This window comes from Haliaeetus leucocephalus, unplaced genomic scaffold (genome assembly GCF_000737465.1).
Source record: "Haliaeetus leucocephalus isolate CR32 unplaced genomic scaffold, Haliaeetus_leucocephalus-4.0 Scaffold1, whole genome shotgun sequence".
In the NCBI taxonomy this organism is placed as follows: Eukaryota; Metazoa; Chordata; class Aves; order Accipitriformes; family Accipitridae; genus Haliaeetus; species Haliaeetus leucocephalus.
This window is the reverse complement of record NW_010972437.1, coordinates 9,355,779-9,374,002: the sequence shown is the minus strand read 5'-3', so window position 1 is coordinate 9,374,002 and position 18,224 is coordinate 9,355,779. Positions and strand designations below refer to the sequence as shown.

Here is an 18,224-nt window from a genome sequence, read left to right as displayed (position 1 = left end):
GTTCAGTGGTATCTGTGTTGTACAGGCAGTCCTAAAGAGTTACTTGATAATGTTATGATATTATGCAAGATAGGATAATGACCCCTTGTCTTTGCCTGAGAATTGTAAATTCCTTAAGCCTTTCCATAGGGGTTTTTGAAATAATGTAATATCACCTTCATCTTCTGTGAGAATGCAGACCAATGTATTTGTGTTTGTAGTGGATAGCTGTTAGGAAGGGAAGTAAAAAACTGGGAGATGTGTTGGATTAAATAGTGACTGTCAACAGATTTCTTTGCTGCAGAGCTACTTTGGAGCGAGGGTGTTTATTCACTCTTTCTCTCACATTTTTCTTTATTAAGGTGCAGTTCAGCTGAGATTGAATTCCTCTTTGGCTGTCCATAAACTGTGAAACAGAAGGATGCAGAAGACTTTTCCTTGCCTTTTTGTACATGAGTGACAAGAGCACAAGATCATTACTACAAGTTTGCTGCAAAGATGAGTTCAGAGGAGAAGACCATATCTCCAGCTCACAAAACATCCACTCCATCACATAGAAGTGCCTCCTCTTCATCATCATCTCAGAGAGACAGGAGGCAGGTAAGGAAAAGATCTAGATGTTTGTAATATCTGGTGAAATGATTCATTTATTCCTGGCTGTTACTTCTTGATAGCTCTGAATTTACTTGCTTATAGGACTGGATGATATCACTATAGCTGAGAACTGTTGATTTTTTTAAAATTTTTTTTTTCCACTTTCTGAAGTGGTTTGAAAAAAATTCAGAAGCAACATGGGCACTATGTGTAGTGCTGGAGTGGGAAGGATATAATCACATGGACAAATAGGAAACATGCTCTGAAGTCTTTTAGGAAGTGGTTTCTTTGGCAGCATGAACCTACAGTGTTGCTTCAAGTTGTTTCGTGCCCTCTGGGAATACCTCTTTTTGTAAATCTAACTACAGAGATGTATTATCTTTTTACAAGGTGATATTTCAATTCAATTTAAATATCATCTTATTCATCCCTTTTGGAAGCAGCTAACATTTTAAATATTATTTGGTTTACTACAGATTTACACTGATTGTCCCATGTCATATAGTACTAGTTCAGTTATGTTAGACTACCATTTTCAAGAGACCCTTGTCTATGTGGATGTAATACATCTTGTCCCCAGGACCCCTTTCAGATGAGGGCTGTATTATTTTCCCTCGAAACATCTTAGGCATTCCTGTGTTTTTTTGAGGGCTGGGTGTACAGTCTGGCCTCAGCATCAGTGGGAGCACTTCAGAAAGTATCAGAGCTACCCACTAGATTCCAGATAGTTGTTACATGTATATTTACAAATGCAAAGGTTAATACTGAAAATTTGATTAGAAGAGAAGCATGCTTTAAAACCTTGATCCATGGAAACCTTGAACACTAAATCAGCTTCTATGTTAGTTTTACACCATCATGTTTAAAAAAGAAAAGTACAAAATGTAAGAATATAACAACTTTATAATTTAAAATATTGTGAAAATATTTTCATTAATGCAATACTGGCTTCTTTTCAGCTTGACAAGGAAAAGAGACAGGAAGAGAACTTAAGTAATTGTTTGCTGTGGTATGCTTTTACTTGAATGGCTGTAGCTTAAGAACATTTTCCCAGCTACTTGTGTGCCAGCTGTGACACTATTTTCTCAGCTGCTGCTGAAGTAGGTTTTTTCCCTTACCTGACTTATAAAAATTTTGAAAACAGAGAATTTTGATGAAAACTGTAACATTTGCAGCTTTGAATGTAAATAGTCTCACCATAAGGTATATTTAAAATGTTAAACCAGGAGAAGAATTCTGATGTGTGTTCAGTAACAGGCAGGAAATGTGTCTGTTTTTTTTTTAAATAATTTCCATTGCTTTTCAGTGAAGCCAAAAATGATGTTCTCACAGGTGATAAATATTTTCCCTTTCATGCTGTACAGGATTTGGGATAGCTGTACTCAGTTAAGTCCTGGTTAGCATATGATATCCTCTTAATTTTTCATTACGTCCGTCTGGAGCAAGACTTTCACATCTTTTGTTTAAAGCATCAGTATATTTTATCTCCTGCATTTAAACCCAAAGAAGGTGAATGCAAGACTTGTAGGAGCTGCTGAGCTCAGCTAAGAGCATATCCTCTGAGTTCTCTTTGTAATTAGGTAGGTTGGTACGATCATGCAAGTGAGGATGAAAAAAAATTACCTTTTGGGAATACATTTTACCATAAATCTTAATGGCTACCATATCTGTTACCATAGCAACAGAGTAGAGCAAGGTATACCTGTCATCATAATGAAATGGATGCTTAACTTTAAGTCCATATTTGGCCACTGAAACATGAAACATGATTTTAAACTAATGCTGAAGAGGTTGATGGTGTGATGCATCCAGAGCTCTCTTTGATCCAATAATGTCTGATGATGCTTAACAAGTATATTTAAGCATGTAAATGTGGACTGGAAAGGCTACTGCTAGGCATTCATTTTTTTGCCTTAGTGCTTTCAGTGTTAAAGGCAGAGAAATATCCAGGAGAATGAATTGATGGGCAATTTCTTCTGCAGTGAAACTGAGCTACAGCATGCAACACAGCGTGAAGTGCAATGGTACTATATCTAGGGAAATAAACATACAAATGTTTCCTTTGTGCATGTTGACACAGTAAATCAACCAGCTCCATCATACCATATATGATAACAACTGTATTTCTATTTTCTTTCTCTACTTGTGGCATTATTTTTACATGTTTTGGTTTTCATAGGCTTTCCCCAAATGCAGTGATAGCTAGGGGGTAGACTATTTTGGTTCAGGGGCTGTTGGGTTTTACTTTGAAAAGGCTCGAAGGTTCTGTCTTGCTGCCTCCTTGGACTCTTCATAGCAGCTAGGAGAAAAGCACCGTTCCTCAAGGGGTAATATGTATGGATATGGAAAGTGATGTGACTGGATGAAGTGTCAACGTAGCTTTCATTGTCATAAATGAGGATAACACTTGATATTTCTAGATGGTTAATGACTGAAATCTTCTCATCATATAATTCTTGTCAAAGTCATACTAGCAATTATGGAACAGTTTCCCAATAAATTACAGCGCGGGAGGCTGAATGAGTGTGAACATGACTATGATATATTATTTCAGGGAGAATGGAAAATGTCATGCTGTATATAATGCTGGCATTTTAATGTAGCTTTCTTATTTGTGCAATATACATCACCTAAGAGAATTAGCAGTCAGCAAAAGCTTTGACATGGCCAATCTGGAGGCTCCATGACTAAGTGATTGATAAATGAACAGACTACTGAAGCTAGCAATAACCAAAAAAATGGGTTCAGATTTTTGTTGTCATAGGAACTTTAGTGTCATCCATTTTTGTCAAAATTGTGGTTAATTTGGACTATTAGATAGAAGAAGGCCCAGGACCAACCTGTTTTGTTTAGCCCCTGAGCTGAGCATGGTGGCAGGGCAGTTGTGGTGTCCTTGATAAGGAATACTTTAGAATGGAGCAACAACAGTTTTTCCTACTGTGGAGCTGTTGCAGAGTGTAGAACCTGTCATTTCGACTGTCAGGGGATCTCCCTCAGAAAACTAAGAGTCCCCATACCAAGGCGAGAATAAAAACTGCAATTTTGACAGCCTTTTTTGTGGGCCATGCTGGAAAGGGAGATTCCTGGTTTTCATCCTTTGTCAAACTCTGAAAAGGCTAGTCATGTTCTGTTGCACAGCAAAAAAGAGGAAGACTAACACTGTTTTTAGAAAGTACAGCTGAATATGATAAAATCATATGTTGTGTATTCAGTTTGATGGGTGTAAGCTCTTTGTAAGTATTCCATGTTTTATTTATTGACTAAGTATGCAAGTCATACTACAGACTGTAATACGTTATATATTCTCTGCAATGCCTGGGTGGTAATATTGTGCTGAGAAGGCAGAAAGAAGTAAATACATTATAGAGTTAACAATGTGCAGTTTGGTAAATTGGGGCCTGACCCCAGGCTATTAAACAGAGGGAGTGATGTAGGAGAGTAATAATAATTAAACTGTGAACAAAGGAGAGATTTTGACTTTTCTGACCACCATCTAAAGGGTAGCTAATACATGATGCGAAGTGGATTTAGCAATGTCTGCTATTTTATATGTGAGGATTTCTCTTCTAATGTCTCGATTTTCTTTTTAGTCTTTTAGTGGGGAAGGGATGATTAGCTGTTACTTCTTTCTCTCTCTCTTTGTCAGATTGCTGTTTCAACAGATCCTTGGTTCTTTTCCCACACAGCAAACACAAAAGGAGAAGAGCTTTTAGTCCTATTGCATTTAGCCTTGTGTGGTCACCTTTGTACTAGGAGAGCTTTCATATTTCAGATGACTATTGTCTTTCAGCCGTATGTAATGAGTGAAAGATAGGGGCTTTGAAGGAAGAAGAAAAAAGATTTTCCAGAGCAGCAATCATCCACTTTTGAGATTTTAATGTATTTGTTGTTTTTTTTTTTCTTTCTGTAAGAGCAATATTGACTAATAGGAGAAGGGGTGTAGTCAAGGGATGCAGAAAGGGCTGAGTTTGGGCTGAAGATGTTTACCTGGCCTTGAATTTAGGAGCAGAACGTGATTCCAGAGTCAAGGCTCTGGTCTTGCCTCGAGGTCTGTGCTTGAAAATGCCTAGTCAGCTTTTTATAGCCACTATATTTTAATTGTCAAAGTAGTCTCCTGAAAGCAATATTTCCTAAGGCGTGTATCACCATTTCGTAGATATAAAGGCTTTAATGATGATGGAAGGATCAAGTCATTTGTCTGCAGCAACCTTAACCAAACCTTAGTTTATAGAGTAACTGGAAGACTATAAAAAAGTTACTGCAGTAGGTGAATCTGGGGGTGAAATATATGGTAGCTGAAAAAAAGGGCTAATAATAATTATTTGGATATAGGGATGCAGTAAAAATCTAGGCCTCCCAGTGCTATGCACTGTATTAAGCACATAATAAAAGGGAGTCGCTAGGATGAAGTGCTGAATAGATGAGACAAGCATAGATTGGGAGCAGAAAAAGAGAGAGGTGACTTGTCTGTTGTGTCATCAACTAATGATGAAGTATAATAAGAAGAGATGCGCATAATAGGAAAATATGATGGGTTTTGTGTTAATTCTAGAGTTTCATGCTTTCAGCTAACGTTAAGAAGAGTAAAAGTAGAATTATGAAGGGAAGTGTCTTGGCTAAGAAAACAACCATCAAGTTTTTCCCAGGAGATAATGAGCTGCAGGGACCATCAGGTTCTGTGAAGCTGAGTTCACATGGGCAATCTGGATGCCACAGCAAGTGGGTGGTGCAGGAGGGAGAAGTAAGAAGTGCCAGGAGTGGAGTGCTTGGCTGTGCAGTGTAGAAAGCAAAAGGTACTTGATTTAGAGAATGAGACTCTTGGATCAGGAAATGAATAGGTGAAAGAAACAAGTAGGGGAGAGAGAACTAGGTGGGCCAAACACTTTGTGAGGTTGTAGGACATGAAACTAAGAAGCAAGGACTGGTTTGTAAGGAGAACAACTGGCTGGAAAAATAAAGGCAGAGTAGAGAGAAGGAAAGCAAGGGGAGAGGTGTTTCTTTGTGATCAGGAGTATCTGGGAGAGCTGGTTGATGTGTAGAAGGGAAAAAAAAAGTCACAAACAATCTTTCATTCTAACTGCTTGATGTTTAAGAAGCTCTTTTTGTGTGGTTATTCTAAGCAATAGCAGATTCACTTTTTACCTGTCCAATGAAAAAGCAATCTGGTATTTGAGACTGAAGCTACTTAATGCAAAATGCTCTCTAAAATGAGAGACCTGCTGTTGCTATTGCTTCGGCTCCTGTTGCTGCTACAACTTTCCTGGCAGCTCAGTGAGAAGTAGCAGAGCAGCAGCAATGGGAAGGTTCATGGCAGGAGCAGCTGTGGTGGCAGCAGCTATGGGATTTCAGCCACTAGTGTTTTTCCTTTGGTAGGCTAGGTTGGCAGGGTAAGGTCCGTCATATACAGAGATCCATCTTGCCTGCTGGTAATTAAAGTCCTTTGGAAGACTCTCTCTTTTCATTGTCTAATTTCATTTAGCATTTTTGGTGCTTTTTCTGGGAGACTGAGAACAATAAGATGTGTGAGAGTTTGTGAAGAAATAGGAGGGAGTGTTCATGCTCATGTAGTTTAATTTATTGGTTTTAATATATTGAGATACCTCAAACTCAACTTTCTCTTTCTTTAAGACCAGTTATGATCAGTGACACAGTATCAAGGATGCATTATAGATTTCTGCCTCATAAACAATGACAATATAATTGATTGGGATATTTACCATGCTTGCCTATCTGTCCAGTGTGCCTTAGACAGTGTTGTTCATACAAGGTTGCAATATAATATAACGTAGTATATTCCATGTGGAAGAGAAGTCTGAGGACGTTTATATCCCTTCTTTATTCTTAAACTGAGTATCAATCTACATTCTTGCTCACTGCTGACAGCCTGATGTGACATCTGGAAAAAAATTCTTGGTGGCTACCTGTAAATTTTACTTGTTTCTGTCTCTCTGTGACTTTAAAAGAAAGAAAGGCAAGGATGGACAGTTGTCTAGTAGTTAAGGTACAGACCTGAGAACATGGAGCCTTATTCCTAGCTTTGGTCTTTAGCAAAGCATAAACTTAAGAGTGTTTTTACTTCTTAGTAGTTTGTGAGAATTATTTAAGTAATAATTGCTGATCTCTTTGAGAGTTTCAAGCTGAAGATGCTACTAAATGCCAAGTACTGTTACTACAGTGATGTAATTCTCTTCTGCTCTCTTTCCTAATTAACTCTCTTCTCATAATACAGTTGAAGCGGCATTAGAGCAGGAAGTGTTAAATAAGTACTTTAAAGGCAGCAACTCACTGGAGCAAGCAAATGTTCTGAGGGAGCCAAAGAATGAAGTGGCAAAATTGTTCACAAAACCATACAATTATTCTTTAAATTGGTTAGCTCCTGCTGCTCTACAAGATTTTTTTTGATAATTCTGTGTCTTTAATAGAGTTTGAAAATGTTCCTTAGGTTCAGGAGGTAGTGGGTCTTACTTCAGTAGCTGAAAGAATGTCTGAAACAATGAGTAGAGTAACTTATGAAGCTGTAGGACACCCATGTGAATGTTACCTTAAGTTCAATGCCATAGCACTTGTCTGAAATGAAATCATAAATCTCAGGCCCGTTAGATTCCTTTTTCATCACTCAAGTGGATAACAGTGAACTACTTGATGAGTGAACATTTACATGTGGCACAATCAGACCTTTAGAAGAAGGTAAGGACTATCAGAGCAAAGCTCTCTGGACTACGGATTTGTCCAGGGACAGGGTAGGAATCCATGTCATTAAGACTCAGAGGGATTTGGTACAGACTGACCACAGGGTTGAGACAGGCTTCCCCCTGAGCACCAATGCTGATGGGTGCATTGAAAGTGTGAGGCATTGCTGCTCTGGCACTGGGAATCCTTGGGGGCAGGGCTGCTGGCACATGTTGGTAGCAACATACGCCCAGGAGCCCAATTCATGTTGGATGTATCAGGCTTGCTGTCTGTATGTTGTGAAGGCAACCACAGGCATGCAGCAGATGTCCCTCATCTTGTGCCTGTATTTCTGCCTAGAATTTACATGATAGATACATGGCAACCAGAAGAAGTATGTCTGTGTGCATGTACACTGGATGGGCCCTCTCCAATCAATAGATATTTGGATGAGTGCCCCTGCCCTTGGTAATACTGTAGTGGTTTGGAGACAGGATCTCCCAGAGTACAATCCTGGAGATTGATAGAGGGAGATGCTGCCTCTTTCTAAGAAGGACTTGGCCTTAAAGCTGTTGAAGAAATAAAATGGGCTGGAGCGGTCAAGGAGAGACAAATAGCCTGGTCTATAAGGCAAGCCAGCACAATGTCTGAAAGACCTGTGAGGAAAAAAAAGGTTGTGCAGGAGGCTTGATTTGATTCTTGGCAGTGATAGTGTGCATGCCGGGCTGTCCCGTGGGGCCGTGTGTACATATTCTCTGAGCTTCATAAACATTGCTATCTGAGTAATCATAGAATCATAGAATGGTTTAGGTAGGAAGGGACCTTAAAGATCATCAAGTTCCAAACCCCCTGCCATGGGCAGGGACACCTTCCACTAGAGCAGGTTGCTCAAAGCCCCATCCAACCTGGCCTTGAACACTTCCAGGGATGGGGCATCCACAACCTCTCTGGGCAACCTGTTCCAGTGCCTTCACCACCCTCACAGTAAAGAAATTTTTCCTAATTACTAATCTAAATCTACCCCCTTTCAGTCTAAAGCCATTATCCCTTGTCCTATCACTACATGCCCTTGGAAAAAGTCCCTCCCCGGCTTTCCTGCTATAAGATCTTCCTGGAGCCTTCTCTTCTCCAGGCTGAACAATCCCAACTCTCTCAGCCTGTCTTCATATGAGAGGTGCTCCTGCCCCTGATCATCTTCGTGGCCCTCCTCTGGACTCATTCCAGCAGGTGCTTCTTATGTCAGTGGCTCCAGAGCTGAACGCAGTACTCCAGGTGGTGTCTCACAGGAGCAGAGTGGAGGGGTAGAATCACCTCCATCAACCTGCTAGCCACGCTCCTCAATGCAGCCCAGAATGCAACTGGCTTTCTGGACTGCGAGCACACACTGCTGGCTCACATTCAGTTTTCATCCACTGATACCCCCAAGTCCTTCTCCTCAGGGCTGCTCTCAATCCACTCATTGCCCAATCCACATGCAGAACCTTCTGCTTGGCCTTGTTTAACTTCATGAGATTCACACAAGCCCACCTCTCAAGGTCCCTCTGGATGGCATCCCTTCCCTCCAGTGTGTCAACCGCACCACACAGCTTAGTATCATTGGCAAACTTGCTGACAGTGCACTCGATCCCACTGTCTACGTTGCCAAAGATGTTAAACAGCACTGGGAATGCCACTTGTCACTAGTCTCCACTTGGACATCAAGCTGTTGACTGCAACTCTGAGTGCAGCCATCCAGCCAATTCCTTATCCACGAAGTGATCCATCCATCAGATCCATGTCTCTCCAATTTAGAGACAAGGATGTTGTGTGGGACAGTATCAAATGCCTTGCGCAAGTCCAGGTAGATGATGTCCTTTGCTCTTCCCTTATCCACTGATGCTGTAACCCCATTGTAGAAGGCCACCAAATTTGTCAGGCATGATTTGCTCTTAGTGAAGCCATGTTGGCTGTCACCAATTACCTCGTTATTTTTCATGTGCCTTAGCGTAGTAGTTTCCAGGAGGATTTGCTCTGTGATCTTGCTGGGCACAGAGGTGAGACTGACTGGCCTGTAGTTTGCTGAGTCTTCCTACTTTCCCTTTTTAAAAATGGTGGTTATGTTTCCCCTGTCTTACCTGTAGGAGTGCTTTACAGACTGCATGGAGAATGCTGAAGTGCTATGAAGAAAGATTTCTTTTTTTAAACCATGTCAGTTTGATTAGAAATGGTGTATGTAGCTAGCTTATATTACAAAACCAGGGAAATTGCTCACATAAAAGTTTAATTATCCATGCAAATTATGATAGATAACTTAAAGTTGTGTTTTTGGAACATGGTCACTCTTGCATTCCTCCTGTCTCATTTTTTCCCCTCTACCATGCATGCACGTTCATACCTACATGATCATATCTCACTTTCTTTGAGAATATAAACTAAAAGGTTGGCTTTTACATTTAAAAAAAAAGAGACTATTCATACAATTCACGTGTCCTTGAACATTGATTGATACTACTATAATACGCACTTATTTTCTAACTGCAACTCGATCCAAAATGGGCTGTCTGGGATCAGTGAGGAATGTTTGTGTACACAACCACACATGAATTCAGAGGGAAGAAGTGCAATGGAGAGAAAAGACACAATAGTAAAAGAAGAGGGAGGATGATGGCAGGTATGATATGAAGGCTTCTGTCTTCAAGACACTCATGCGTGATTGGCATTATCCACATTCAAGACACACAAATGTATTAGGCAGAATAAATGTGTGCCTTAGTAAAGCTATTTGCTGTTCTGACATCTCTCTTTTTCTGTTTTTAATAAATACTTTGTCTTGGAATTGAAAATGAAGCTGTTACATCCAAACTTCTTTTTTCCCCAGTAGAATAAGAGTTCATGTTAAAAAAAAAAAAAAAGATAAAAAACTTTTTATAACCCCTTTTTTCCTAGCTCCTCTATTTTTGTACCGCATATATTAAAGTTTAAAGGATATTGAGAAAGTCTTAAGTGGGTAGCTTACACAAGGATGTGAAAAAGAGCCCCAAGAAGACAGGGCATTCTTTTATTTTGAACCTATGCACTTTTTTAGGTGAGTATCCAACTTTTTGGCCTATGATCTGTGTTAACTTAAACTCCCTTGCAACCATTTATTAAAGTAAAAACTGCATATATTTTCTGAAGAAGGCCATTCAACGTCTAGAATGCTTTCATTAGTTAACAAATTAAGATATCAAGGAATGGTTTTCTTTTGTGTATGTAATTTTATTTCCTCTCCTTTTATTTTTAACTACATCGAGACTAATAAAATGAATTGCTAGCCTGAGACTATTTAGCGAAATATCAATCCTTTTAATTGCGATTATTCAATATTCATAAAAAAGCTTTGTATCATTAGCAAACATTTGAATTCTGTCAGATATTGTCAATTTATCTGTTTGCTCTATTTTGAGATAAGCGTGTCAAAATCTAAAGTGTCAAAGGAGAAGATTGTCATTAAAGGCCCAGACTGTGACTTTGTAGTTATTCCAAACCGTCGCTCTGGCAAAGAGAAGATTGCTGTTACAATGATAGCTCTTTTCTGTTTTATCCAGTTTTGCTAATACTTCCCTCCAAGAAGCTCTTCAGAGGAGCAAGAGCTTATTTGTCTTCAGAGTTTGTCAAAAAGTACCTTGAAAAGCAAAGGCTTCTTTGCTTCCAGAGCGTAAAAGCATTGACGTGAAGTGCTACATACAATACAAAGCTGGAGTTCCAGAAAGGGCTGACAGACACCTCCTGAGCTAACAAATCCTTGACGTTTCTGTAACACAGGAAGTATTTATTTTGCATATCCCAGGAAAGAAGTAGAGACATAACATACCTCTGTGTTACTAGTATGCTACACAACTGCTGCTTAGATATAGTTGTCTTGCAGTAAAAAGGTTACAAAGAGAAAATGTTGCTCTTAAGCACATTTCTGTACAAGACAAGCATGTGCTACAAGAAGGGGGAAAAAAAAAAGATTAACTACATGTGCTATTCATAAAGTATTGTTAAGTTCCTTTGTCTGTTGGTTGATAGCCCAGATTGTTGAAAACAGCTTTGAAGCAGTGTCAATAGGAGAGACTGAGGATGAGAATAGGACCATGGTTGCTTTATATGAAGAAAAAAAAATGTGCTAGAAGAAAGAAGGGAGAAATACACTGATGGAGATGTGGTTGTTTTGCTTTGTACTCACCCTTCTCTCACAGTGATATTCAAGACTCTGTCTTTATTCTAACATCAACAGAAGGAAAGCTAGAGCTGACTGAGAAGCAGCCTAAGATGAAAGCAAATTTCAAGGTTATTCCATTTGCAAATAATATTGCAGATTAACTCAGCATATATCACAGTAGTAAAAACTGGTATGCCTGCAGTCAAATCTGTATCTACCTTATTACTGCTGCTGTATTTCAGGTGACTGGGGAATACTGTGTTTTTAGTTGAAAGTGATAAAGCATTGCACTTCATACTAAACAGAATTCAAATAAGAACACAGGTCTGTGCAGGGGTAGCTAGGTTGTGAAAAGAATGCCAATGAATAGCAGATAATAAAAGATGCGCTAGTTGGTCCTTCAGATTGAAAAAAAAAAAACAACACAAAAAACCCAGAGAGAAAAGCTCTGTTTTAAATTACTGTTGTAGAACAATGTATGGCTAGGCCCCTTGGTTATGGGTGTTGAAGACTGCTGAATGCTGCGAGCAAACAAAATGACCTACCAATTTTTTTTCATTAATTAACTGTTAGCCACATGTTGTGCATGTTTCTGAAGTAAAGAGACTCTGAGTCCAATGTGAGTGATAAATTCCTCACCAGCTTGTCTTCTTCTTGAAGATGAATAAATTATAAATTAGAGAGAACTCATTGCATTAAATATAATTAAATTCCATTAAGTAATTAAGCAGCGAAGCAGAAAGAAAGGCATGAGTGCCAGACTTGTCCTTCACTGGATTTCCTATCTCTACTTACCCAATATCTTCTTTCCTTGCCTTCCCTTTGAAAATGGTTGAATGTCTTTTCTTTTAATGGGAAATCAGATTCAGTTAAGAAACATTTGGGTCTTCAGCCTCTGGCCTGATGGAGACCAGATGCTGCATGTGCTAGCGTTTGTTCTGGTGGATGAAATGAATGGATCGCTGAACTCGTAGCTGAGAAACAGAGTTAGCAAGATATATAGAAAAATATTGTAAAATACTTTTTCCATTCTTGCTCTTCAGAGAAGATGAGAATATGAAACAACATCATATTGTTATTCTCTCCATCAGCTTCCTTCTCCCTCACGTCTTTGGTATGCAACATGAAAAAAATGCAGGGCAGAATCAGCATTTGTGTTCCTCACGTGTAGGCTTGTTAGGGGCATTTTGGGGCAAATGTGTGCTCACATATATAATGTATGTTGTGAATAATCTCAAAGCTGAAGGAAAGATTGTAGTTAGGACTAAGATTTAGCAATGGGATTACAGAGGAATTTCAGTTAAACTTGTAATCTTGTTGAATTAATTTCCAAGAGCACACAGAATTTGATGGTGCTGGCGTTTTTCTCCAGGACAAGCCAGCTGTAGCGCACAGGTAGTCCTGAAGCATGAGCGCTGTCTAGAACGGAGCAGTGCAGGCGTTGATTTTGTCTGCCTGTATTCTTGGGATGAGAGGACTGAGAGTGCCAGACTGATTGATATGCCAAGATTAATAGATTATTCATTTTTCTGTTTGTATGAAGAAAACCCAGAAGCTGTATTGATCTGCCTCTTTCTTCCTTTTCTTCGCATCAGCTTTTTTTAACTGCTTCCTTTACTAACTCTATTTTTCTTGTTCAAGCAAAAAAACCTTGATAACAATTTCAAGATCTAAGTAATTTTTATTTCTGTGATGCTAAATAGCTAAAGTTCTGCATTATAAAAATAGCTGCTTTTCAAAATATCAAATAATTGTGTAATTTCTAGCTGTAGTTTTGCAGAAAGATAAAATGATTAATGAAAAACATTTTGCACCAAGTAATATTATACTAGAGACATGGCACAAATCTAAAGAAATGATTTTGCGTCAGTGTAATGGTGGTCATGACAGAAAAGAATTGGAAAGCAGACATTTACAGACAACAAGACAACACTTCTTGAAGAAGTAAGGAATGTAAAAAAGGAAATTTTATTTTAAAAGTGTTCATTTTCTTATTTCCAAACAAATAGTTGAATAAGTCAGCAGTCATTAAAGTGCTGTTAGCTAATAATGTATTTCTCAACTGAAGTGGAACTGTAATGACTGAGGGCTGATTAAAAAAAACCCAAAAAACAAAGGCACAAAACCCCCTTGCCTTAAAATCATGCGATTGAAAATGTCACTGGAAATCTGGCAAGCCAAGGGCTGTCGGGTTACTTCACTCTAAATATTGTACAAAATGAAATTGCAGTTATGTAACAACAAACTGCACCAGCTGCTACATATGAGACCTTCAGAACATCTGTGTTGGGCATTGCTCCATCTCAAGATGGAGGGATTCCTGCCTGCCAAACAAAACTGGCAAGAAAGTTGGGAATCGTCCTGATTATGCTAATCAAGCGACATTTTAATCTTCCTTGGAGGAACAGATTTAGGCTTTCTTTTGTGTTGTTTAAGTGTGATACTGTGTGCATTTCATCTATTTGATGATAAAACTTTATCATTGTTTATCATTAGTAACTTTGTGGTGCTCAGCTCAAACAAGCATATTAAAATAGTTGACATGTAATGTAGGAACCTGTGCTGCATAAATACAAACGTTTTTCTCATCTGGCTAGTAATAGACATTGGGCTAATTAATAAGATTGGCTTTCTTTGAATAAAGCAGATTTCAAAGCATAGATGACAAAGCTTTTGCTGGTTGGCCCTGGGGAATGTAGCAGGTAACATAATATTGGTGCTTTTCCACATTCTTCATTGTAAAATTAAATTTAAAGTAATTGAAAATAAATGCCGATTATTGTTGCATAGTGGCAGGGATGCTTATTAATCTCCACTGACAACAGAGACAATCCCCATATTTTCCTTCTCATTCACGGTTGCAAATTGAAAGAGAACAATGAAGGTCTGTGTGTTGCTCTGCAGCAAGACGTAGTCTGTGTTATATATGAATTTATATGAATAGCTGTGTTTATTTTCATTTAGTTTGGTTATGGTCCTTATGTACTTAGTTATCTGTATAAACAATAATATTTACTCTGCTGTTTGTATGTGTTTTTATATTCCCTGATTGTTTCTGCTGTCACTTGTACCTGCGTAATCTCTTTTTCAGTGAATGTAAAGAAGCTTAATTGTGAACAAAATTTAATTGTTGTTTTCGGTTGAGAAAAACTTACCCTTCTCAGAGGGTAATTGCAATTGCGAGTTTGTTGACGTGCTACATGTCCTGGAAATGAAATAGTTTTATTTCATGCCCAAAAGATACTACTGACATGTTGTAGTACAATTCTTACCAAATAATAATATGAGCTATGTAGCAAAATTTCACCAGAGAATGAAATGCAAATCCAAGCAGGCAGAATGTGGTTGTTTTCTCCTGTAGAAAAAATGCTTTTTCATTTACAAAATACGAGTGAAACATTTCTGGAAAATGGGAAGACATTTTTAGATGTCTTTAAAAAATAGCAATTTTTTCAAGACTAGTTATGACATTATGTATTTCATTTTTGGACCATGCTTTGAAGACATAAAATTTTATAGTATTGTTGCACATGAAAACAGCTGTGATGGTTTAAGATCATTATGTTGCATAAATGTTTACCAGCAAGCCTGTCAGCTGAGACCCAGTAACTGATCTCATGAACACTTGTAATCTATTAAAAGCACTCATGTAATGAGTTACTTCACCTCGGTTGAGAAGCCAATAACAAAATGCTAAGGCGTGATAATGAATATGTTAGAGGCAGTAATGTCTTATGTGCAATGGTTTGCTTCAGGAATGAATGTAGGATAGTGCCAACTGCTTGATATGTATACTCGGCATCTTGTATCTTAGCAGAAAACATAATAGGCTCGCTTGGAGCACTTTGCATCTCTGTAGGTAAGAACTGCATTACTTGCCTTTCCTGGCTTTTTTTAGTTCCCAGTCATTTCTAGGCTGAACAGAATAATTAGTTTAAAAATGAAGAGTAAAAAAAGAAAGAGAGGTGTATTGCCTCAGAAGACAAACTATTTGTGCAGTTATGTTATGCATGGGTAGTACTTCATACATTTTGAGCCGTGATGCTGATACTTTATATAAGGATTGTAATTTGTCATTCATTACTTAATATGTATTTTTAAAAGTAACATTGAATGATAAGTTGTACTCTTTAATTACTTTTTTATTTTTTAAGAGTGTTCATATTTTGGAGCGCAAGGCTTCTTCGGGAAGCACAGACCCATCTTTAAGCAAGCAGTTCCTTGAAAGTGACCCTGTCTCTCTCTCCAAGGTAAGTAAAAGCATGGGCTGTAATCTGGGTGATGACTTTCCCTCTGTAGTTACAAAGTAGTTTCACTAACAGCTTTGGGATATTTTGTATGATTCTACCACTGAGTATATTGTGAGCCTGCCCTGGAGCTTCCTCTTCCCCAGCTGAGGTGTCAGAGGGGCCATGGATGGCCCCCAGGAACAAGTTTTACGATCTCAGAGTATGGGGCTAGAAGCGACTTTGAGAAATGATCCAGTCTAATCCTCTTATTAAGGTAGAGCAAATCATATCCAAGTGCAAAAGTGCTGCTAATCAATAATGATATTAATTTAAAATATAAGTCCTAATGACATCCCTTGTGGGTGGTTTCTTAAAATTTGAAACTTAAAATCTCTTGATGAGACCTTCTGTCCTGAGGCCGAGAAATGGATAGAACTGTAGGAGTAACCACCAGTTCCTGAAAGATGCAGCCTTGTGTGTGGTGCTTTGCAGTCAATTTCTTGCTGGCTGAATTCCTCAGTTTTGGAATCACTGATTTCAAATAAGTCTAATTCCACGTAAAGAAGGCTTCATTTTAAGATACTTCATATGAAAAAGTAAGATTGTTACTGAAAAGGTGAGCATGCTGTGATGGAATATTTGGTGGAAAAGAAAAATCTGAAATTAAATGTCTGTAAGTTCTGAAACAGAAGTGGTAAAACAAATTCAAAAGGAAACATTCTGTTCATCCGGGGAAAATGAAATGGTTCGTTCTGTTTTATTTGGAAAAGAAATACTTTGCAGACAAAAATAGTAGGTTCAGAAAGCTGTTGGTAGTGGCTCCCTTACTCCCAATACCTGGGGCATATGCAGACTCAGGGACTGTAAGTTCTGCTTGTGTTCCCCTGGTTCTGCTGCTTCACGCAGAGCTGTTTCTCACATATTATGTAGGGAATTGCAGAAGTCCTAAAGTACTAATGCTGGACTTGAGAATTGGCATTGTATGAGGACCCTTCAAGCATATCGCTTTCACTTTGGTTTTCCTGTTTCTGACTGCTCTTGCATAATGTCTCTTGTATTGGGGATATCTTATCACACCAAACCTGTGGGATGAGTTAGGATTGTTAGGGTGGTTTTAGGAACAGCTTGTAGCACTGGTGCAGCAGAAGACAGGTATCCACATTGCACTGAATAATTGCTCATTTTGTCCTTCTGTATTGGGCCTTTTGTCTCAATGAATAGCTATATGAGATTGTGTGATTTCTAGTTGAGAAGTAATCAATACTGATGTTATCTAGTAGATAAAAGACTTGTGCCTGCAGCTGATCTTCTAAAGGAGAAATCAATATGGTGAAGAATCAGTTGGCACAGTTGCAGAGAGAGATTCTCTGCTCACCCCAGGGGACTCACAGTTTAATTTGCCCCTCTTAAGTGCCAAGTGCTTCTTTGTAGGGAAAAAATAATGTATGTGTGCTTCCCTCTACAGTATTGGAAATAGAATATCCAAGCAAAACATAGGGAAGTAAAAAAGCGGGGTTTTGATCATGGTATTTACAGGCACTGGCATAGTTCCAGTTCACAGTTATGCAGGGAAAACTAAACTGGGTAAACATTTCTATCAAAATTTACTGCAGTATATACTATTTGTGATAGAACTTTCGACCCTCCTCAAAATAACAAGATCATATTGAAAATTGTAGATTTGAAATTTGCTGTTACTTTTGAAATCGTATTTTCATAATAGTAATGTTAACATTATCAAGGCTGTATAACTTAATTGGAGGTGTTATGGAAGACTGACAATGCTCGGCTTTGAATAGTTTTGTGGGAAATGGAGGAGACAATTTTTTTTCCCCTTTAAATGTTTGATGCTGTATGACCTCCTCCCTCTCTAACTTTTCATAACATTGCTGGGAGTTGCAACAGATCAGCTGAGAAAATGCAAGTTTACAACTTTGTGGGATACAATTAGTAAAATAGAGTCTTAATGAGCAGGCAATAGGAGATTTTTAAATTGGTACATAATTTTGTTGATTACAGTAGTAGCAAAAGGACAGAAATAAAGGCATAACTCTGTTTTTTCTCCTTAAAAATATTGTTCTTTAAGCATTCACTATGGTATATTATAAGTCTGGCTTGAGTTGTACAAGTTGTCATGCTTAAGAAGTGGTGTGTACAAGAAATATGCTTTAATTGGCTCCCTGGAAGGCATACAGTTGGTTGTATCTGAAATGATACAGTTCCTATTCTTTCCTCTAGAGAGAAAATTAGTTAGCTTTCCTATAAATTTCTCTTAATGCAGTGAATATGAATGCAGAAAAATTTAAAAAAGACTAATTTCCTTTTGCAGATTTCTAAAGGCACAATTAGCCTGTGAAACTGTCATAAAATGCCTTCGAAGACAAGAGCTGGCTGCATTCAAAACCAACAACAAACCAACCTCTTCTGCTTGTTTTTCTAATTTTAAGGAAAAATTAGAGTATCCAGAATCAATGTAGCTTGCACCTTAAAGATCAGAAAATTTACTATGTTTTATGATCAGGGAATACCACAAAGAGGACTGTTAATATATGCCCATATATTTAACAGTATGGTTTCTTCCTCATTTA

At 38.3% G+C, this 18,224-nt stretch overlaps 1 protein-coding gene across 4 annotated transcripts in view; it reads left to right on the top strand.

The window, feature by feature from the left end:
- The first annotated feature begins 477 nt into the window (after positions 1-477).
- The window catches only part of OSBPL6 (oxysterol binding protein-like 6), a 51,548-nt gene continuing 33,801 nt past the window's right edge, over positions 478-18,224 (top strand). For all 4 annotated transcript variants that reach the window (XM_010565947.1, XM_010565956.1, XM_010565939.1 and 1 more), the window contains exons 1-2: positions 478-579; positions 15,562-15,657. In XM_010565947.1, the coding sequence (XP_010564249.1) occupies positions 478-579; positions 15,562-15,657 (198 nt within the window). The remainder of the gene's footprint in view (positions 580-15,561; positions 15,658-18,224) is intronic.